Here is a 23,391-nt window from a genome sequence, read left to right as displayed (position 1 = left end):
TTTTTTATTTTATTTTTCTAAATATTCATTTATCGGCCATTATAAATGCCGATACCGATAGTTTGGCCGATATTATTATCGGTCAGGCTGTATTATGTATTGTTGTTTTATTGATTGTATGATGAGTTGTATGATGTGTTGTCCCCCAGGTGGAGTACCAGTGTGAAGGCTTCCTGGAGAAGAACAGAGACACCGTGTACGAGGAGCAGATCAACATCCTGAAGGCCAGCCAGGTAACAAACACAGGACCTGGACCACAACACAACATATAACCTCTGGACCAGAACCACCTGGACCACAACACAACATATAACCTCTGGACCAGAACCACCTGGACCACAACACAACATATAACCTCTGGACCAGAACCACCTGGACCACAACACAACATATAACCTCTGGACCAGAACCACCTGGACCACAACACAACATATAACCTCTGGACCAGAACCACAACACAACATAACCTCTGGACCAGAACCACAACACAACATAACCTCTGGACCAGAACCACCTGGACCACAACACAACATATAACCTCTGGACCAGAACCACAACACAACATATAACCTCTGGACCAGAACCACCTGGACCACAACACAACATATAACCTCTGGACCAGAACCACAACACAACATGACCTCTGGACTAGAACCACAACACAACATGACCTCTGAACCAGAACCAGAGAACAACAGATCTGCAGAAACAGAACCAAAGCACAGCATTCTTTTCAACATTGAGCGCACAACAACATTAAAAAAAGAGGAACACAAACCCACAATAAAAACTAAATGAACATGCCTTGACAGTAGGGCTGCGCAATATATAGATATTATATCCACATCGATATATGAGACTACATATTGTCTTAGATTTTGGATATGGTGATATGAAGTCTTGTCTCTTCCTGGTTTTAAAGGCAGCGTTACAGTAAAGTGATGGACTTACTAGCTGTTAATAACTGTTTTATTATTTGCCTTTTACGCACTCAGGGCCCTAGTTACCGATCTGAGAGCACGGTGTGAAGCGCCTGGTGCAGGTGTGTTTAGGCGCAGGTGTGTTTAGGGCGCCTGGTGCAGGTGTGTTTAGGGCGCCTGGTGCAGGTGTGTTTAGGGCGCCTGGTGCAGGTGTGTTTAGGGCGCCTGGTGCAGGTGTGTTTAGGGCGCCTGGTGCAGGTGTGTTTAGGCGCAGGTGTGTTTAGGGCGCCTGGTGCAGGTGTGTTTAGGGCGCCTGGTGCAGGTGTGTTTAGGGCGCCTGGTGCAGGTGTGTTTAGGGCGCCTGGTGCAGGTGTGTTTAGGGCGCCTGGTGCAGGTGTGTTTAGGGCGCCTGGTGCAGGTGTGTTTAGGGCGTGTCCAAATCCACTTCTGCTAGTCTGACGGTGGTAAAAAGGGTCTCTGTGCGCCGGGCGCCTGGTTCTAAAGGGTTGTCCTTAGTGTCTTCATTAATCATTAAGGGTTTAGGGGTCCTCGCTGAAGAAAATGTGACGTTTTTTAAATTAAAAAAATCTGTAATTTGACATTATTTATTATAGATGGATAAAACTTGCTAAATAAGTCCAACTACAATCATTAGATGTGAGAAAAACCTTTTAGTCGGTTTGGTCCTTACATTGATTTCACTTTCATTCAGCTGATTTTGTTAGTTCAGGATATAGTTATAGTGAAATAAATGATTCCTCCTTTTCCTGGGGACCCTCTGGAAACCCCTTAAGGACCCCTCGGAGTCCCTAGACCCCAATAACATGACACACCTTTACAGAGAATCATCGATAATAATTCCTGCAGCAGCAAACTAAGATCTGCTCTGTGAAGATTTAACGGAGGAGTGAAGAATCGGAGCTTCTTGTTGTTTGTTGTGATTGAGTGCATGTGAGTGCACGTGGCCGCGAGCCGAGGCAGCCGAGGTATTTCCCATAGTGGGTCAGGGTGAGTGAGAGCTGTGTGGAGGCAGTGTTTGGAGTACTGTCCCTTTAAGATGAAGTGGGTCGTGGAGCGTCTGGTTCTCCAGCGGAGGAGAAGAAGTGGGTCAAAGCTTTGTGTCTGTTCACTCATCTGTCTCATGTCATCTAACTGACCCTCTGAACGTCTGTCCTGAAAACAGCTTCCTCTGTCCCTCTGTGTTCATGTGTTCATTAGGGCGGGGCTACATCAATGGACTCTTTATTTCTAATGGATCTTTGTTTGAGTGATGTGATACGGTAGAGTTTTGCAGCAGAAAATCAGAAATAGGAGGTGTAGACTGCAGTCAGACTGCACAGTGAAAGACTGAAACTGTCCCTGGCTCTAAGTGATGTGTAAGACCACATGAATTTCCCCTTGCGGGATAATAAAGTTTACTGTGCAGTTCCATACAACGCTCTTCACAAGTTAAATACATGATCAGTTCACTACTTTCATTGACTTTGGGTGTTTTATTCTTTATTTTATAGCATGTAAAGAAAAATTGATAATAGAACATTGAAAAATGTAGGAAAAGAAATGTCAAAAATGTGGGAAAAGCTTAAAAAAAACGTCAAAACGATGTGCAGAAAGATATTGACAGAAACTTAGAAAAAAGTGACAAAAGTGTTGAGAAAGACGACCAAATAATTTTACATTTTGACCCAGAAAAACCAAAAGTTTCATCATGGTCGACGGGGAAGACAACACGAGGGTTAATAAATAGGGCAAGACGTTAAGAATCTCAGATAATGGTCCCAGGAACGTTTGATATCAGAGTGATGCTGTGTGTCAGACTGAGTCTGTGTGTGTGTGTGTGTGTTTGCTCCCAGTTCCAGCTGGTAGCAGATCTGTTCAGTGACAAGAGCGACGTCGCCCCCCCCCCAAAGTCCTCCAGAGTCAACGTCCGATCAGCGAAGCCGACTCCCAAAGCTCCCAACAAGGAGCACCGCAAGACCGTGGGCCACCAGGTGAGATCTCTCTGACCAGCGCTTTCTCATCAGCCGGTTCGCTTGATATCGTACGGAAACGTAATCACACCTAAACGGAAGATACCCTCCGAAACTAGGCCACCACTGGAAGTCATGTGACACCGGCTACGAGATCATGACGCCGAGCGGCAGCTGCTACTTGTTTACTCGGCTCTTCTACTTTAGTAAAATCAGTAATAAATCGGCCTCAATCTCCTTTTTATTATTCTTGTCATATAGGTACTGTACATTGTTTTCTTATATATGTATTGTCTCTTACAAACTGAATGATATTTAATGCATGTTTGTATGCAGCTTTTGTCAGCACAAATTTCCTCCGGGACATTAAAGTGTATCTTTTCTTATCTTATCTCATCTTATCTTATCTTATCTTATCTCATCTTATCTCATCTTATCTCATCTTATCTCATCTTATCTCATCTCATCTTATCTCATCTTATCTTATCTTATCTCATCTTATCTCATCTTATCTCATCTCATCTTATCTTATCTCATCTTATCTCATCTTATCTCATCTTATCTCATCTTATCTCATCTTATCTCATCTTATCTCATCTCATCTCATCTCATCTCATCTCATCTCGTCTTGTCTTGTCTGATTTCAGTTCCGCAGCTCTCTGCAGCTCCTGATGGAGACTCTGAATGCGACGACTCCTCACTACGTCCGCTGCATCAAACCCAACGACAACAAGGAGGCTTTCTCGTGAGTCCTCTTCTCTTCCTCTCTGCAGCACCCACATCACACCAGACTTTATTCATTCTGGTCCTATAACATCACACCAGACTTTATTCATTCTGGTCCTATAACATCACACCAGACTTTATTCATTCTGGTCCTATAACATCACACCAGACTTTATTCATTCTGGTCCTATAACATCACACCAGACTTTATTCATTCTGGTCCTATAACATCACACCAGACTTTATTCATTCTGGTCCTATAACATCACACCAGACTTTATTCAGTTTGGGTTAGGGTTAGTAACCCTTTACTGGAAGGTATCTACATAAGAGTGACATGTATTCATGTGTCATGAACACATGAACCCTAACCATAACTTGTCATGACAAAAACCAAATGACACCAAAAGAAACGTTATGTCTTATAATGTTCATGACCTGTTGATGACACTGTCGTGTCACTCTTATGTAGATACCTTCAACTGAAGTGTAACCGTTGGTTCCTATGACAACACATCAGACTTTATTTAGTTTGTTCCTATGACAACAGGCTCTGCACCATGCATGAACAACACCGTTTATTCAGTTTGTTCCTCTTTAACAGTTGGTGAACTATCAGGTTGCTTTCACACCTGGGCTGTTTGGTCCGTTTAAAACTGAACCCTGGAGAGATACGGAGAGAATGTGATCCGGCCCAAATACAGGAAGTGAACCAAAACCACTTACTGCCCTACTGTTAGTTAGAGTCAGAGGTTCCTCTTATTTAGGATATGAGCTAAGGCAGCGCTTCTCAAACCCGTTTCAATAATCTTCCCCCTTTGAATTGTGTTTTTAAGCCAAGTCCCCCCCTGACCAGAGCTAAACATGTTTACATCTATATAAAGAGGAAGAATACAGCTCCAGCAGTGATATATACACTACACAACAACCTTTTTAACAAAAACATTTAAATGTTTAGAATCCATCACTTCATTCATGCATTATTATAGTAAGTAAGTAAGTACATTTTTATTTATACAGCGCTTTTCGCAGACAAGGTCACAAAGTGCTTTACAATATGCATAGACAATAAAAACATGGTAAAAATAGTCAATAAAATACAAATACAAATACAACAGATACAATTATCAACAAATAAAAAACATAGGCTACCCAAAAGCTAGCCTGAACAAGTGAGTCTTAAATCTGTTCACTTGTCCCTTTTAAAACATTATCATTATTTTAGAAATTATGCATGGCATATTTTTAAATGAGCATTTTGCAAGAAGATCACCTACCCCCTGCAGTACTCCAAAGTACCCGCAGGGATACGCAGGCCCCAATTTGAGAAACACTGATCTAAGGCAGCGCTTCTCAAAGGCCGGACCGAGTTCCGCCTCCAGATCGAGGTCCACCTCAGGACCGAGGTCCACCTCAGGACCCGGCCCATAAACCTTGTTATCAATTCAAAACGTTATGGAGGGTAACGTTTTTATAGCCTGACCAGCCAGTCCCACATTGAGATGTTGGGTCTGACCCACATCCAGATGTTGGGTCTGGGAACTCCCCATTGGTCAGGGCTCAATCCGAGGGGCGGGATAAACGGTTGTCTTTCAAATTCCCTCTGCACCAATAGGATAGCTCTACAACCAATCAGAGCAACGCTAGCTGATAGATTAAACTTTAAAATTCCGAACAGAGTCGTTCTTTGTTCTTTTCTCAAAGAAAAGCTGAACTCCAAGTCTTCCAGAAGACCTCTGTTCACCAGCAGCAGCAGCAGCCATAAGCCCCGCCCACCCACTCTATACACCATGTGATTGGCCTGACCAGAGTTTGGTTTTTCCAGCTCGCAAGTTAACGGAGAGTTACTAGACGACCCTGGCTGCAAAATAATTTTGCTGCCGCTAGGGTGGTCTAGATTTCTAGGCTAACGTTTTGGAGTTTGAAATTAATTTTCTATTGATCAATAAACAGTTAGTTATGTTAACTATACACGAAAAAAGTTGACAAAAAACAACAACTTAGAAATAAGTTTTTTTTTTTTTTTTAAACCTGACAAAACACTGGAAAGATGTTGAAAAAACGTCCCTTTACTGCATCAAGCTGGGAATAAGGTACCACTAAGTACCGGTACCACTGAGTACCGGAAAACCGACCCCCACGTAACGGTACACACATCAGTACAAAAGTTAAGGAGGAATAAGTTAAAAGTGAGTTGATTAAATGTTTTGTTATTGCTGATCGTTTTGGCCCTTTAACCTGGAATAAAAATCAGACTCATGCATGTCCCTTTGAGTGTGACATCATCATCATCCTCTCTCTCTTTCTCTCGCTGTCTGTCAGCTGCTCACATTTATCCACCTCTTCTCAAACATTAGAAACACTAAAGCAGATCTAGGGATGCACCCAATCCAGATTTTAGGGGTTGGTCTGAATCCTGAACCCCCTGGTTGAGATGGTGCTGACTCCTCCCCCCATCCTCAGTCCATGAACCCAGTAAACTCATGAATGAAGTAAACAGGGACTGTCCTTCCTTTGCTGTACCTGAAGTTGCTGCATTCTGGCTGCTGTCTGGAGATTCCTTCATGAAAAACTCGTATTCTTTCACATGTTTCAGACCAGATGTTGTAACAGCGGCCATGTTGTGTATAGTTTAGGGTCCTCGCCACCACCAGACCAATCAGCATTGACCAGATTGAACATGTAGCTGGACTTGAATGGCCTTCTTTAGACTGAAAGTTCTGCCAAACAACAACTTGTTCTGCTCACCAGATCCATGTCCACTTTCTCCCAGCCTGCTGCATTGAACGCTCCACCTACGTAAACACCTTCCTGTAATCAACGGCGCCGTCACTACGGCGACCAGCGTAGCGCGCCGAGTGCAAGCGTAGGGTTCGGTTCACTGGGAACAAATTCTAAGGTTCAGCAGAAACCAGAACCCTGTCAAAAAGCCCAATCAGAAGCCCAATCCTGGATTCAGTGCATCAGAACCAGATAACCCCAGACGATATAAATGTCCTGTTGCTTCATTATTAAGTGTTTCAGATATTGTGTTGCTTCATTATTAAGTGTTTCAGATATTGTGTTGCTTCATTATTAAGTGTTTCAGATATTGTGTTGCTTCATTATTAAGTGTTTCAGATATTGTGTTGCTTCATTATTAAGTGTTTCAGATATTGTGTCCAACAGACCAGCGACCGTCTCCACCGTGTGACGTGTGTTTACAGACCCAACCAAATGAAAAATGCAGCAATGTTGCAACTAAAGTATCGAGTTGAAAGTGCGCTTAGATACTAAACAGTATGTAAGAACAAAAAAAAAAGAGACCAAAATGTTGAAAACAGCGACAAAAATGTGCAGAAGAGCTGCCTGTCACTCTGTGACATCACGCTGAGCTGTGATTGGATGACTGGGTCACATGCTCTGTGTCTCTGAGACTCTGAGCTGTAAACAGACTGCAGCTCAGTGATGTCGAAGAAGCTGACGAAGACGAGGTAGGAGGAAGAGTGGAGGGTTAAACTCCACTTTGTTTTAAATCTTAAATCTGTTCTCGCTGAAAAAGGCTGGAAAGTTTTCTCAGAAAACATCCCAACTTTTAAAGATGTTCTACAACATCTGGTCTGATGTCTTTATGATCGGGTTGGACTTTAGTTTGATGTTTCTAAATATGTGTGTGTGTGTGTGTGTGTGTGTGTGTGTGTGTGTGTGTGTGTGTGTGTGTGTGTGTGTGTGTGTGTGTGTGTGTGTGTGTCCTGCTGCCTGTCTCAGCCAGGTTGTTTTAAATACCAGATGACCATGATGTGAGTGTTTGTGTTCCTGCAGGTTTGACTCGCGGCGAGCGGTGCAGCAGCTGCGAGCCTGCGGCGTCCTGGAGACGATCCGGATCAGCGCCGCTGGCTACCCGTCCAGGTCAGACTCTTCTTCTGTTATTCTCTGTACCTGTCCAGGTCAGACTCTTCTTCTACTATTCTCTGTACCTGTCCAGGTCAGACATCCTGCCTTTTTTGTTGCCTTTCCGGACGTTTTTGTCAACTTCTTTGTCAACTTTTTTGTCACTTTTTCATCAACTTTTTTTGTTGCCTTTTTCGTCACATTTCCGGAAATTTTTGTCACGTTTTTGTCAATTTTTATCACCTTTTTTTGTCAACTTTTTCGTCCCCTTTCTGGACGTTTTTATCGACTTTTTCGACCTAATGTTGCCTTACTTGGCATCGAAAAAGGTGACCGGTCAGTCTCTTTATTCTCAAAATATTCAGACTTTTGGTTTTCAAAATATTGTGCCTTTTTGTAAATCTCTGCTGTCTCTCAGGTCAGCCACTCTGGAAACCTTCCCAGATACAGAGCCAACGGTCGGGTTGTTCAGAGAGGTTTGAGTTTGTGCCTCAGACTCAAACGTCTCTCTGCTCTGCTCTGAGCTGAGTGTCCTCACGAGGACATTTCTCCTGAAATCTAATAATCTGAGGGAGCGTGCGACGTGTTAACAGCAGGAATAACAAGTTAAAAGTTCAGCTGCTGCCTGGTTTCAGGGCTCCATACTAAACTTATTACTTTGTGTTATTGGGAGACTTCAGTGAATCCAAACACAGTGATTTACAGTTAGAAACTGACAGGGAAACATCATCTCAACTCATCCCATCTTCCCCATTTTCATAACTCTGATGGTAAATATAAAAGAAAGCTGAGACCACAGAGAGAGAAGGTGGTGACGGGAGAATCTGGGGACACACGGACATGAAGAAGGAACTAAACGCTGTGGGAGAAAGGATAGAACGAGAGATGGAGGAGGAGCTCAGAGTTGACTAAGAGCTGAGTGAGATGGAGGCCAGAGCCGGCCCAACCAATCTGGAGCCCAGGGCAAAAGATTTCAGCTGCTTTTGACCCTTTTCTCAGCGTTATTTCGAAGTTTTGTAGCTTTTTTTACTACTGTTTTGCTGTTTTTCTGCGTTTTTTCTTAGTTATTGTCACTTTTTTTATATTAGAAGCTATTTCGTTGTGTTATCATTTTTTCAGATGTTTTTGTTGCTTATTGCTGTCACCTTTAAGTGTTTTTTTCTTCATATGTGTACCTTTCTGACAACAAGAAGAAGTAAAGAGAGGTGTGTGTGTGTGTGTGTGTGTGTGTGTGTGTGTGTGTGTGTGTGTGTGTGTGTGTGTGTGTGTGTGTGTGTGTGTGTGTGTGTGTGTGTGTTCCAGGTGGACGTACCCAGACTTCTTCAACCGGTACCGAGTTCTGCTGAAGAAGTCAGACATGACGTTAGCTGATAAGAAGCTGGTGTGCAAGAACCTGCTGGAGACGCTCATCAAGGTCACTAACTCTGTGTGTGTGTCTGTGTGTGTGAGAATGTATACCTATTCAGCTGGCATTAGATGTTTTTCTGCTGTATTTCTAAGTTGTGCGTCCGTCTCTAAGTTGTGCGTCTGTCTCTAAGTTGTGTGTGTGTCTCTAAGTTATGTGTCTCTAAGTTGTGTGTCTGTCTGTCTCTAAGTTGTGTGTCTGTCTCGAAGTTGTGCGTCCGTCTCTAAGTTGTATGTGTGTCTCTAAGTTGTGTGTCTGTCTGTCTTAAGTTGTGCGTCTGTCTCTAAGTTGTATGTGTGTCTCTAAGTTATATGTGTCTCTAAGTTGTGTGTCTGTCTGTCTCTAAGTTGTGTGTCTGTCTCTAAGTTGTGTGTCTGTCTCGAAGTTGTGCGTCCGTCTCTAAGTTGTGCGTCTGTCTCTAAGTTGTGTGCGTCTGTCTCTAAGTTGTATGTGTCTGTCTCTAAGTTGTGTGTGTGTCTCTAAGTTGTGTGTGTGTCTCTAAGTTGTGTGTCTGTCTCTAAGTTGTATGTGTGTCTCTAAGTTGTGTGTCTGTCTCTAAGTTGTATGCGTCTGTCTCTAAGTTGTATGTGTCTGTCTCTAAGTTGTGTGTGTGTCTCTAAGTTGTGTGTGTGTCTCTAAGTTGTGTGTCTGTCTCTAAGTTGTGTGTGTCTGTCTGTCTCTAAGTTGTGTGTCTGTCTCTAAGTTGTGTGTCTGTCTCTAAGTTGTGTGTCTGTCTCTAAGTTGTGTGTCTGTCTCTAAGTTGTGTGTCTGTCTCTAAGTTGTGTGTGTCTCTGCTGGTGCGGCTCTAAGTTGTTGTTTGTTTGTGTTAAGTTGTGTCGTCTAAGTTGTCTGTCTCAAGTTGTGTTAGTTGTGTGTCTAGTTGTTAAGTTGATGTCTCTAAGTTGTGTGTGTGTCCCTAGTTGTGTTGTGTGTCTCCAAGTTTGTCTGTTGTGTCTAGTTGTGTGTCTCTAAGTTGTGTGTGTGTCTCAAGTTGTGTGTCTCTAAGTTGTGCTGTCCGTCTCAGTTGTGTGTGTCCAGTTGGTGTTTGTGCTCTAAGTTTTGTTTGTCTGTCTGTTGTGTGCTGCTCTAAGTTGTGTGTCTGTCTCTAAGTTTGTGTCTCTAGGTTGGTCTCTAAGTTGTGTGTCTGTCTCTAGTTTGCTCTCTGGTTGTAGTCTGTTGTGTCTCTAAGTTGTGGTCTTGTTGTTGTTGTTGTGTTGTTGTGTGTTTTTTTGTGTCTGTCTCTAAGTTGTGTGTCTGTCTCTAAGTTGTGTGTCTGTCTCTAAGTTGTGTGTGTCTCTAAGTTGTGTGTCTGTCTCTAAGTTGTGTGTCTGTCTCTAAGTTGTGTGTCTGTCTCGTCTGTGTAAGTTGTGTGTGTCTCTAAGTTGTTGTGTGTCTCTTTAGTTGTGTGTCTCTATAGTTGTGTGTCTCTCTAGTTGTGTGTCTCTAGTTGTGTGTGTTGTGTGTCTTGTTGTGGACATGTTCCAGTTGGGAGGACTGTCTCTAAGTTGTGTGTGTGTCTCTAAGTTGTGTGTGTGTGTGTGTGTGTGTGTGTGTCTCTAAGTTGTGTGTGTGTCTCTAAGTTGTGTGTGTTTGTGTGTCTGTCTCTAAGTTGTGTGTCCCTTGATGTCCCAGGAGGCGGACATGTTCCAGTTTGGGAGGACTGTCTCTAAGTTGTGTGTGTGTCTCTAAGTTGTGTGTGTGTGTGTGTGTGTTTGTGTGTGGTGGTGTGTGTGTGTCTCTAAGTTGTGTTGTGTGTATGTTGTTTTTGTGTCTGTCTCTAAGTTGTGTTTTCCTTGATGTCCAGGAGGGACATGTTCAGTTTGGGAGGCTGTCTCTAAGTTGTGTGTGGTCTGTTGTGTCTAAGTTTCTTTCTAAGTTGTGTGTGTGTGTGTGTGTGTCTGTCTCTAAGTTGTGTGTGTGTGTGTGTCTGTCTCTAAGTTGTGTGTGTGTCTCTAAGTTGTGTGTGTGTGTGTGTGTGTGTGTCTCTAAGTTGTGTGTGTGTGTGTCTCTAAGTTGTGTGTGTGTGTGTCTCTAAGTTGTGTGTCTCTCTGATGTCCCAGGAGGCGGACATGTTCCAGTTTGGGCGGACTAAGATCTTCTTCCGGGCGGGCCAGGTGGCCTACCTGGAGAAGCTGCGTGCGGACCGGTTCCGCTCGGCCTGCATCCAGATCCAGAAGACGGTGCGCGGCTGGCTGGCGAGGGTTCGATACCGCAAGATCCGAAGATCTGCCGTCACGCTGCAGCGATACGGCCGCGGATTCCTCGCCCGCAGGTCAGAACGCCACAAACTCTGTCTGTCTGCAACAAAAACTACTTTATTTATTTTAATTTATTTTGCCTTTATTTAACCAGGAAGAGACTCACTGAGGTTAAAAATCTCTTTTTCAAGAGTGTCCTGGCCGCGATACTGTGGCCACGCCAAGACCCGCCCTTCGCCTTTTATCACCTGTTCTGTTTTTTGTTGTTGTCGTTCTTTCCAAAGTGTGTGTGTGTGTGTGTGTGTGTGTGTGTGTGTGTGTGTGTGTGTGTGTGTGTGTGTGTGTGTGTGTGTGTGTGTGTGTGTGTGTGTGTGTGTGTGTGTGCGTGCGCGCGCATTCTTTCCAAAGTATTTCCAATAATTTGTTTTTTTCGACCTTGTCACAGTTTCTGTGTTGTTGCTGTTGTGCTGTTATTCTCAGGATGAATGGATGATGATGATGATGATGATGATGATGATGATGATGAATGGATGATGATGATGATGATGAATGGATGGATGATGATGATGATGAATGATGATGAGATGATGAATGGATGGATGATGATGATGATGATGATGATGAATGGATGATGATGATGAATGGATGGGTGATGATGATGAATGGATGGGTGATGATGATGATGATGATGAATGGATGAGTAGTTCTGTCTCTAAAATGTTGATCCGTGTTTCCCAAAAACCGAAGATGACGTCATCACGTGTCTTGTTTAGTCTCCAGCTCAGAGATATTAGGAAGATGTGATGTCATGTGATGTCATGTGATGTTGTGTGATGTCATGTGATTGTGATGTGTGTTTCTGTCTCCTCAGACTGGCTGAGTTCTTGCGTCTGAGCCGCGCGGCGCTCGTCTGTCAGAAGCAGTACCGCATGGCGAGAGACAGACGGGTCTATCTGAGGGTGAGACGGGCAGTCGTCACCATCCAGGCCTTCACCAGAGGGATGTTCACCCGCAGGATCTACCGGGAGGTCTGTGTGTGTGTGTGTGTGTGTGTGTGTGTGTGTGTGTGTGTGTGTGTGTGTGTGTGTGTGTGTGTGTGTGTGTGTGTGAGTGTGAGTGAGAGAGAATTGGAGGCAAACGGTTTCCAATTCTCGGTGGAATGTGTTTACAGTCTCTGAGTGTGTTGTTAACTCTTCTTCTGCTGATCAGTGTTGTCAGAGTTTAGTGTGAGTTAGTTTTCAATGTTTTTGGCGCCTTCTTCGTCTCCACTTCGCCTTTAGCTTATTGTTGCCTGATTTAATGTTGAAAAAGGTGACTGGTCTGTCTGTTCTTTTTATAATTCTGTGTAAGTTTTCAGAGTGTGTTTGTTTGTTAGTTATCCATGTTTTTAGTGGCCTTTTTGGTCTCTTTTCCAATGTTTTTGTCTCCTTTTTGACCTATTGTTCCCTTACTCAGCGTCCCAGCTTTTCTTTTTATTATTCTGTTTCAGTTTTCAGTGTGTTAGCTAGTTTTAGTGTAGTTTGAGTTAGTTTTCAGAGTGTTTGTTAGTTTTAGTATAGTTTGAGTTAGTTTTCAGAGAGTGTTTGTTAGTTTTAGTGTAGTTTGAGTTAGTTTTCAGTGTGTTAGCTAGTTTTAGTGTAGTTTGAGTTAGTTTTCAGAGTGTGTTAGCTAGTTTTAGTTTTAGTGTAGTTTGAGTTAGTTTTCAGAGTGTGTTAGCTAGTTTTAGTGTAGTTTGAGTTAGTTTTCAGAGTGTGTTAGCTAGTTTTAGTGTAGTTTGAGTTAGTTTTCAGAGTGTGTTAGCTAGTTTTAGTGTAGTTTGAGTTAGTTTTCAGAGTGTGTTAGCTAGTTTTAGTGTAGTTTGAGTTAGTTTTCAGATGTTTAGCTAGTTTTGGTGTAGTTTGAGTTAGTTTTCAGTGTGTTAGCTAGTTTTAGTGTAGTTTGAGTGGGTTTTCAGTGTGTTAGCTTTTTGTTTGGTTTGAGTTGGTTCAGTAATTAGCAGTGTAGTTTGAGTTAGTTTTCAGTGTGTTAGCTAGTTTTAGTGTAGTTTGAGTTAGTTTTCAGAGTGTGTTAGCTAGTTTTAGTGTAGTTTGAGTTAGTTTTCAGAGTGTGTTAGCTAGTTTTAGTGTAGTTTGAGTTAGTTTTCAGAGTGTGTTAGCTAGTTTTAGTGTAGTTTGAGTTAGTTTTCAGTGTGTTAGCTAGTTTTAGTGTAGTTTGAGTTAGTTTTCAGTGTGTTAGCTAGTTTTAGTGTAGTTTGAGTTAGTTTCAGTGTGTTCTAGTTTTCAGTTTTGGGTGTAGTTTGAGTTATTGGCGCAGAGTTAGCGTAATGGATAGTTTTAGAGTATGTGGTAGTTTCGAGTGTAGTTGTTATTTTAGTTAGTTTAGTTTTGAAGGTGTTATTTAGTAGTTTTAGGTGTGTTGTAGTTTTGTGTGTTGATTGGTTTCAGAGTGTGTTAGATATTTTTAGTGTAGTTTGAGTTAGTTTTCAGATGTGTTAGCTAGTTTTGAGTGTAGTTTGAGTTGGTTTGTCAGTGTGTAGCTTAATTTAGTGTAGTTTGAGTTAGTTTTTCGTGTGTTAGCCTAGTTTTGGAGTGTAGTTTGAGTTAGTTCGGAGTTATGTGTAGCTAGTTTAGTGTGTTAGCTAGTTGCCGTGTGTGTAGCTAGTTTTAGTGTCGAGTTTGTTGTCTGTGTTAGCTAGTTTTAGTGTAGTTTGAGTTAGTTTTCAGTGTGTTAGCTAGTTTTAGTGTAGTTTGAGTTAGTTTCAGAGTGTGTTAGCTAGTTTTAGTGTAGTTTGAGTTGACTTCAGTAACCCAGGTGTGAAAGCGTCCTCTCAGTTCCTCTGAGTCTGAGTTTGTGACTCTTCTTCTGCAGTTCCTGCTGCACCACAAAGCGATGATCATCCAGCGGTGCGTGCGCGGCTGGCTGCAGCGCAGGAAGTTCAGGCGGGCACGTGACGCCGCCATCACCATCCAGTGTGGGTTCAGGCGCGTGCGAGCCAAGCGGGAGCTGAAGCAGCTGAAGATAGAAGCTCGCTCCGCCGAACATCTGAAGAAACTCAACAGCGGCATGGAGAACAAAATCGTCCAGCTGCAGAGGAAGATGGACGACCAGGTACGCAAGACAGTGGTCACTGTAAAGGTCCCGTACTGGAATAAGGGAGATTTTTATGTTTTTTTGATTATGAATGCTATTTAAACCAGGGATGCACCGAATAGAGGTGTTGAAATGAATCAAATAATCAATGCATGGAATCGTGGACATGGACGATGCTGCATCGATAATCGGCCGGCTGATAATCGATTATTTCTGTTTATATTTATGTACATTCAAAGCCTGTCACATGACGCAGTCGCTGTTCGTTATGTTGTTTATTTTTTTTATCAGATTTAGCACTGCAGAATGTTTGGTTTTTGAAGCTTGAAAGCTATGAATTAAATCTCCTACATGGCTTTAATAGAAACATGGATTTGACGCATCGTGATGCATCGAAATATCAAATTGAACTGAATCGCTGACATGATAATCGTAATCGAATCGGGAGATCAGTGAAGATTCACCTCTCTAGCACCGAATCCAGGATTGGGTTTTTTGACCGGGTTCTGGTTTCTGCCAAACCTTAGAATTTTTTCCCAGTGAACCGAACCCTACGCTTGCACTCGGCGCGCTACGCTGGTCGCCGTAGTGACGGCGCCGTTGATTACGGGAAGGTGTTTACATAGGTGGAGCGTGGAAATGGAACTGGTGAGCAGAAAAAGTTGTTGTTTGGCAGTACTTTCAGTCAAAAGAAGGCCATTCAAGTCCAGCTACATGTTCAATCTGGTCAATGCTGATTGGTCTGGTGGTGGCGAGGACCCTAAACTATACACAACATGGCCGCTGTCACAACATCTGGTCTGAAACATCTGAAAGAATACGAGTTGTGCCAGTCCCTGTTTACTTCATTCATGTGTTTACTGGGTTCATGGACTGAGGATGGGAGGAGGAGGCAGCACAATCTCAACCAGTGGATTCAGGATTCAGCCGAAACCCCCAAAAAATGAATTTGGTGCATCCCTAGTATATATATGTTTGGTACTCGGGGCTTGAACCCCTGATGATGATAATAATAATGCTGTCGGCCCCGGTGTGTTAGACCTGATGCAGATCTCTTTTCCTGTTCCCTTCAGTCCCAGGAGTTCAGGGCTCAGAGGGACCAGCTGGCAGTGGTGAACGTGTCTCTGGGCACGGAGGTGAAGCAGCTGCAGAAACAGCTGGATCAGGTCCGTCAGCAGGGAGGAGCCAATCAGATCGCCTCGCTGCAGGAAGAGCTGGCGAAGCTGCAAGAAGATCTGCAGGGCGCCGCCGCCGACAGGAAGAGACTGGAGGAGGAGCATGGCACCGAGAAGACGGGGCTGCAACTGGTATAAATACATACATATACTATCACTAACTAATATACTATTACTCTAACTAACTAAACTACTATCATACTAACTAACTAACTAACTAAGCTGCAACAGGTAAATATATACTATCACTATCTAACTATATATCTAATATACTATAACTAACTAACTAACTAACTAACTAACTAACTAACAGCAGGTCAGGATGCTTCAGGGGGTTTGTAGCGCTGCAGGCAGACACCGGAGGATTTTGGATTATTGCAGAATATAATCTCTGTGGCAACACTAGTTTGTGATACTCAGACAGACAGACAGACAAAGACACACACAGACAGACAGACAGAGAGGCAGACGGACAGATGGATAGACAGGCAGACCGACAGACAGGCAGGCAGACAGAGACACACACACACACACACACACACACACACACACACACACACACACACACAACACATACATACATACATACACACACACACACACACACACACACACACACACACACACACACACACACACACACACACGGACAGACGGACAAAGACACACACAGACAGACAGACAGAGAGGCAGACGGACAGATGGATAGACAGGCAGGCAGACAGAGACACACACACACACACACACACACACAGACAGAACAGACGGATAGACAGAGATGCAGACAGACAGAGATGCAGGCAGACAGAGAGGCAGGCAGACAGAGAGGCAGGCAGACAGAGAGGCAGGCAGACAGACAGACAGACAGACAGACAGACAGACAGACAGACAGACAGACTCAAGCAGTGACAGACACTTTCCTTGGACAGGCTCGTTAAAACTCACACATTTATTAAAACAAACACATATTTAAAAGATAGAACCATTAGCTGTACAGGCTCTACTTTCTGTTGTTCAGCGTGCTTATTAAAGAAGGGATTAAAGATTTGTTGTAAATGTTTTTCCGTTCTATATGTGCTGTTCAGATAATCTTAACAGACCAACTCCACTTTTATGATTTCGGGAGCGTAAATAAAGCCTCCAGCATTAGGCTGTAAGGAAGCTACAGCTGGGTCACATGACTTGTTCTGTGTCTGGTTCCCCAGAGGGTGGAGGAGCTGGAGAGAGAGAACTCTCTGCTGAAGAGTGAAAAAGAAGAGATGAACCAGAAGATCCTGCAGCTCACCAACACTACACAAGGTTTGCAACAAAACATTCATTTTTATTAGACATTTAGTAATACATATACACAAATACATATACACAAGGGCGTAACATTGGGTTGAGATCTCCAACTATCTAGGGAGGGCCCGGGACATGTCTGCATGGATTGAAAAAAGGGACAAAAACATAAAAAAATGGTTGAAGAAAACAGGATATTGTTGTGTGTTTCATAGAGACTCACCCATTTTGTAGGCCGATTCCGATTTTTCATGGAGTTTGAACTGCCCATTAGCCTGACCAGCCAGCCCCACATCCAGATGTTGGGTCTGGGAACTCCCCATTGGCAGGGCTCAATCTGAGGGGCGGGATCAACGGTTGTCTTTCAAATTCTCTCTGCACCAATAGGATAGCACTCCAACCAATCAGGGCAACTTTAAACTCCGAACACATCTTCCTTTATTAAGAATGACTTCAGAGCCGTTCTTTGTTCTTTTCTCAAAGAAAAGCTGAACTCCAAGTCTTCCAGAAGACCGCTGTTCACCACCAGCAGCAGCAGCCATAAGCCCCGCCCTCCCACTCTATACACAATGTGATTGGCCCGACTAGAGTTTGGTTTATCCAGCTCGCAAGCCAACGGAGAGTTGCTAGACAACCCTGACTGCAAATTACATTTACTGCCGCTAGGGTGGTCTAGATTTCTAGGCTACCTGCTGATACCGATTTTAGCCGATTCCAGTTTCATTTTTTCGAACCACTTTACAGCACACACAAATATTTATTTTCTATTAATAGAACATTTTACATTTTGCATAGAACATAGAACATTTTTTGAACAGGATATAGTTGTGTGTTTGAGGATAAGCATATGGTTGTGTGTTTCAGTAGACGGCAGCGATGCGTCGGAGCGTGAGGCGTCTCTGCAGACGGAGCTGGACGGAGAGCGCCAGCGCTACCAGAACCTGCTGAAAGAGTTCTCCAGACTGGAGCAGAGATACGAGAACCTGAAGGAGGAAATGTCACTGAGCAAGGTCAGATCCCTTTTACTGTACACACAGTAGAGAGATCTTTATTAAGGTCAGATCCCTTTTACGGTCCACACAGTAGAGAGATCTTTATTAAGGTCAGATCCCTTTTACTGTACACACAGTAGAGAGATCTTTATTAGGTCAGATCCCTTTTACTGTACACACAGTAGAGAGAGACCTTTATTGTCTCAGAGTACAAAGAGTCTGCATAAAAGTTAAGTAAAACTAACAAAGACAAAGGCAGCTAGAAATAAAATGAATAACGGAGTAATCATATTTACAGGACAGCTTCTAAATCAAACGTTTTAGACAGCAGGGCATTTCTAACTCTATTTTTATACAGAAAAAATAGAGTTTATTTTCATTTTAAGGGTTATAATGTATATAACAATTTGATTTGATTGAGTGATTTGGAAAGAAAAGAAACGGCTGATTGATAACTTTTCAGATCTAACATTTGAACTCATTCTCCCATGATACTTTAGTATAAATCCTAACATTTGAACTCATTCTCCCATGATGCTGTAGTTCATACCCTAACATTTGAACTCATTCTCCCATGATGCTCTAGTTTAAACCCTAACATTTGAACTCATTCTCCCATGATGCTCTAGTTTAAACCCTAACATTTGAACTCATTCTCCCATGATGCTTTAGTTTAAACCCTAACATTTGAACTCATTTTCCCATGATGCTCCAGTTCATTCCCTAACATTTGAACTCATTCTCCCATGATGCTCTAGTTTAACCCATAACATTTGAACTCACTCTCCCATGATGCTCCAGTTCATTCCCTAACATTTGAACTCATTCTCCCATGATGCTCTAGTTTAACCCGTAACATTTGAACTCACTCTCCCATGATGCTCCAGTTCCAGCCGGGCCACAGGAGGAACCCGTCCAATCAGAGCAGCCTGGAGTCTGACTCCAACTACACGTCCATCTCCATGTCCGAGGTCGGAGACACCGAAGACGCCATCCAGCAGCTGGAGGTGAGTCTGGGGGGCGGAGTCTGAATCTCAGAAGCAGTAGGACTTCTGGACACACGAAGGATCCACAACGGTCACTTTACTAGATGTTCAGGAGTTTCCCAGAGGTGGAGAGTTGAGCTGGACGCCCCCGATTTACAAAAAGTATCCTGGATTCAACTTTATGCAAATGAGGAGCGTGACACTCAACTCTCCGTCTTTGGAAAACTCCTTAAAGGTGCACTATGAGTTCCTGCGTGGTTTCAGCACGATTTCATTTTAGTCTCAATGGTAGGCATCTCTCCTTTATCTGCTAGCTGCCTGGTCCCTGAACACACCGTGAAACAGCCCGGTCTCTGGAGACAACACAGGGCTCGTAAACATCAGACAGACACTAGGGGAACCAAAAATACAACAAACCACGTTCCAGCCAATCACCGACAAGATGGTTTGGGTGGGGGGTGGGGGTTAGTGACAGTTAGTCATGACAGTTACAGAAACATGAGGGGAGGAGCGAGCTTGCTCTGTTTAGTTTAGTTGAAATTTACTTGGAACATCAACAGAAGTGATGTCATGCAGGAACTCATAGAGCACCTTTTAAAATCTTTTACAGTGACCGTGGTCGATCTAAAATGATGACTCAGCATCTGCTGAATGTTCTCACAGCTTTGACAAACGACAAACGTCTGAAAACGTGACAAATACGTTGAAAAAAGCAACAAAAAAAAGAAGCGAGTGAGGCGTTCCAGTCAAGTGCAGGCATGGCGGTTGTAGGAGGGCGGAGCCTGTTTTCTTTCCCAGGTGAAGTTTACCTGTGTGGTGTCCCCTCTGTGTGCAGGATCTGGGCATGGAGAAAGCAGCGATGGACATCAGTCTGTTCATGAAGCTGCAGAAGAGAGTGAGAGAGCTGGAGATGGAGAGGAAGAGGCTGCAGGCCAACGTGGACAAGATGGAGGAGCTCGCCAAACGCACTGAAACACTGCAGGCAAAAACTACATTTCTGATTTTATTCATCTTCCATAACATGTCTTCTTTCAGACCGGTGGAAAGAAAACATTTATGTTACTACACTCTGTCTGTTTGTAGATTGCTTCTAAATTCACCTCAAATTAGCATCAGATAATGCCTCATTTACATATTTATACATAACATTTTAGAAAACCTTTTATGCAGAAACAATTGTCTTAAAGTCAGTGAAGGTTTCATGCTGATAACCATGAAGGTGTCTCACCTTCCTTCCTACAGAATCCCCTTCACCTCTGCAGAGCAGCGTGTCAGAGGTAACCAGACTGTAATCATTTCTTTCTGTGTTTGTTTAAAGAGTTCTGAGCCGAGGAGTCCCATCTCGGAGCAGGAGAACGCTGATCTGGCCTACAACAACCTCAAGGTACAAAAACACCAAATCACATCCTCCTCATCCTATTAGATTATTAACAGGCAGTTTAAGTGCACCGGGCTTTGAAACAAAATAGACCTAGGAGACAAGAACATTTCTGTACTTAAAGGGATACTTTTTAATGTGTTCCCTTAAGAGTACAGTATTGTTTTTTGAGAGGCCAGAACTGGACCTTTTGAATAATTTGAGGGTACAAAATGAAAGAGAAGGGAACACAGTTGTCTTTCAAAAGGGAACTTTCCTGAGATGAGCATTGAACCCCTCTAGGTACTGTAGAAATATTTTATTAACAAAATGTGTGTATGTGCTCGTTGCAAAAGAGCTGCGTTAGTCATTGAGGAAGTGGTTAAAAGTACTCTGGGTGACCTCTGATGCACAGAAAGTTAAACTTAAGTCATAAAAATAGTTTAGGCTTTTTATTAGCCTGGGTAAACCCTGATGAACTTCCGGCAAATCTGAGATTTGCTCTGCCAGTCCGTCTGGCCAAGAGCCCATTCAAGCCTGTTTCCAATGTTTCCAAATCAAGGCACCAATCACAAGCGTTGAGGCGGGCTTTACATGATGACGATAGCGCAGCGACGACAAGTAGCTTCTTGTTTACATTCAACATGGCGGCCACCGAACCCGTTGATGCTGTAGCTGCTGTGTCACCCAGATCGTTGCTCTGATTGGTTGAAGGACTATCCAATTGCGCCCAGAGGCATTTGAGCAGCGTCCATTGGTGACGCCCCTTTGGACATGGGCTGTGAATGAACGTTCCCCAGACCCACTCTCAGTTACAACTAATAAGGGACAACCAGGCTAGCTTTTTATGGCATAGAGGTGCATTGTTTGAAGGTTGCACCAAGGAGAACGTAAGAGGAAGTTTCACCCCACAGAGGCCCCAACCTTGGCGTGTGTGTCTGTGTAAGGTAACAGTTTCTGCCTAAGAAACTAGAATACACCCTCCACCCTGTGAGGATAGGATAAAAGCTTGAGGGAGAGAACAGATCAGAGCTCATAATTCAGAGGACAACTTGGTGGACCAGCTCTGACTTGATGTGTGTGAATTGTGATTTGTGAACCCACAATTGTGTTTAACTTTTATGCTGGACTTAGATTGATCCTTATGTGTTCTGGTAAACTTAAGTCTGATGTAAGAAGGCAATGGAATTAATAAATTGGAGTCAGATTTGACAGGATTTAGGGCCTCATTTTAAGACATAATTCCCTACAGTATACACCAGTAATTCAGTTTTTGAGTGTGTAGTGTCCAAACTAACAGGGGAACTACAACTCCCATGGAGATGTTGCCTAACTCTATCTGTAAACTGTGAATGTGTCTGCAGAGGCAGGAGCTGGAGTCGGAGAACAAGAAACTGAAGAACGACCTCAACGATCTGACGAAAGGCATCGCTGAGCGAGCGTCCCGGAACGATTCGTCCAACGAGCTGCAGGACAGCTACAACCTGCTGCTGAGTCAGCTCAAATCAGCCAATGAGGAGCTGGACGCTCGCAAAGAGGAAGTCCTGATTCTGAGGACTCAAATCGTCAGCGCCGCCCAGCTCCGGGAGAACAACCAGCGCATCGTACGGTTCATCTCTTCCCACATATCATGATATATCAGGCCTCTTTCACACTGGCTGCGTGGCATGAGCGTGTCGGCTGTGTGGCGTGTCCGTTTATATTTGGGTTCCCATGGTAACAGGTTAGAGCGTGCACACTGCCTGCCTGACACGCACGTCTCAGAAAACGCGTGCACGCTAGAAATAGGACCGACGCCTATTCTTCACGCCACACGCCAGCGTGTTGGAAGAGTTTCAAGACAACATAGAATAGGAAAAGATGTTTATATGTCATTTAGACACAAATACATATTAATAAATGACATTTTGATGTTTGAAAGTCTCGAGGTTTAGACATAAATGCAGATATATATAAATGTCATTTAAAAAAATAATAATTATTGATTTTCAAATATGTCACCTGTTAATCCAGAAGGAAATATTCTGGAGCTTATTTTCCGTGAATACTACCAACGTTGTCTCTGCTGTAATCAGATCAGTATATATTTATATTTATGGTTATGGGAAACATCCATGTGTCCAGACGAGGCTAGCAGCAGCAGCAGCAGCAGCGCTGCGTCAGTCAGACACCTTTCTGGTGTGGAAAGACGTAGAAAACACCACGCAGCCGCCACGCTACAGAAACTCCACGCCCACGCCACGCAGCCAGTGTGCATTGTATTAGTGTCTGTAATTCTGTGCAGGATGGGCCTCAGTGTCCCATCCCGCACAGAATTACAGACACTAATACAATAGACATTTTACAAAATACAAAATTACAAAGATAAAGATGCAAAAGAAGAAAAAAAATGTCTTTTTGTAAAGATACAAAAGACATTTTATCTACAGCTTCCAGTCCAATGTCCACACACAACATCCTCTACTCTGTACAGAATAAGTAATAAAGAAATCATATTAGAGCAGCCACAACACCACACTGTAACCCATAAACTGTCCAACTACAACTAAACATTTCATACATCAACCTAGACTACAGCCACAGAAACATAACGTAACCCTCTGAGAACCAAAGGCGCGTCCAAACAATGTTTGACAAAGCTCCTACTCAAAAAATCATATTACAAAATTTCATTTCAGATATTTATTTTAACTATTTTAATCATATATAACTTAAGACTTTGGTAAAGTCATTTCATCAACACCGATTCGTACAACACATCATAAGTTAAGGTTACTTTTCAAAAGAGATTTGAGCTGAGTTTGTTCTGAATATTTTGACGTGAACCACACGTTAGTTATATGCAAGTGTGTGTGTGTGTGTGTGTGTGTGTGTGTGTGTGTGTGTGTGTGTGTGTGTGTGTGTGTGTGTGTGTGTGTGTGTGTGTGTGTGTGTGTGTGTGTGTGTGTGTGTGTGTGTGTGTGTGTGTACCTTAACCCTTGTGTTGTCTTCCCGTCAACCACGCAACTTTTTGTTTGTCTGGGTCAAAATGTAAACTTTTTTTTCAACTTTTTGGACGTCTTTTTCGACACTTTTGTTGTTTTTTCACCGATGTTTTTGTCACTTTTTCCCAGCGTTTTTTTTCTGCACCTTTTTTTGATTTTTTTTTTTTTTTCCTCACATTTTTGAAGCTTTTCCACCAACATTTGTCACTTTTTTCGATGTTCTTTCTTAAAAAAAAAAAAAAAAAATAATTCAAATGCTGTGAAATTGAATAAAAACTTGCTGTGAATAAAACTTGTGAAGAGCCTTGTAGGGCGTAGAGTCCGGATGGGGCCTCATTTTTCTGTGCGAGCCCGGGCCGCGTCCGTAGTAACCAAACCCGACCTGAGCCCGACCCAGTTAAAATCTCATTTTGTTCTCATACTAATGACACATGTAG

At 43.1% G+C, this 23,391-nt stretch overlaps 1 protein-coding gene across 1 annotated transcript in view; it reads left to right on the top strand.

The window, feature by feature from the left end:
- myo5b (myosin VB) overlaps nt 1–23,391 on the top strand; it is an 87,242-nt gene that overhangs the window by 43,664 nt on the left and 20,187 nt on the right. The window contains exons 16-30 of the mRNA XM_039779091.1: nt 150–233; nt 2,774–2,911; nt 3,538–3,635; nt 7,418–7,504; nt 8,789–8,900; nt 10,952–11,163; nt 11,961–12,117; nt 13,958–14,197; nt 15,253–15,486; nt 16,560–16,653; nt 17,503–17,645; nt 18,515–18,634; nt 19,449–19,595; nt 19,932–19,997; nt 21,335–21,574. Coding sequence (XP_039635025.1) covers nt 150–233; nt 2,774–2,911; nt 3,538–3,635; nt 7,418–7,504; nt 8,789–8,900; nt 10,952–11,163; nt 11,961–12,117; nt 13,958–14,197; nt 15,253–15,486; nt 16,560–16,653; nt 17,503–17,645; nt 18,515–18,634; nt 19,449–19,595; nt 19,932–19,997; nt 21,335–21,574 — 2,172 coding nt within the window. The remainder of the gene's footprint in view (nt 1–149; nt 234–2,773; nt 2,912–3,537; nt 3,636–7,417; nt 7,505–8,788; nt 8,901–10,951; nt 11,164–11,960; nt 12,118–13,957; nt 14,198–15,252; nt 15,487–16,559; nt 16,654–17,502; nt 17,646–18,514; nt 18,635–19,448; nt 19,596–19,931; nt 19,998–21,334; nt 21,575–23,391) is intronic.

Source organism: Perca fluviatilis, chromosome 17 (assembly GCF_010015445.1).
Source record: "Perca fluviatilis chromosome 17, GENO_Pfluv_1.0, whole genome shotgun sequence".
Classification (NCBI taxonomy): Eukaryota; Metazoa; Chordata; class Actinopteri; order Perciformes; family Percidae; genus Perca; species Perca fluviatilis.
Note: the sequence above shows the minus strand (reverse complement) of the source record. Positions and strands in the feature narration are given on the sequence as shown.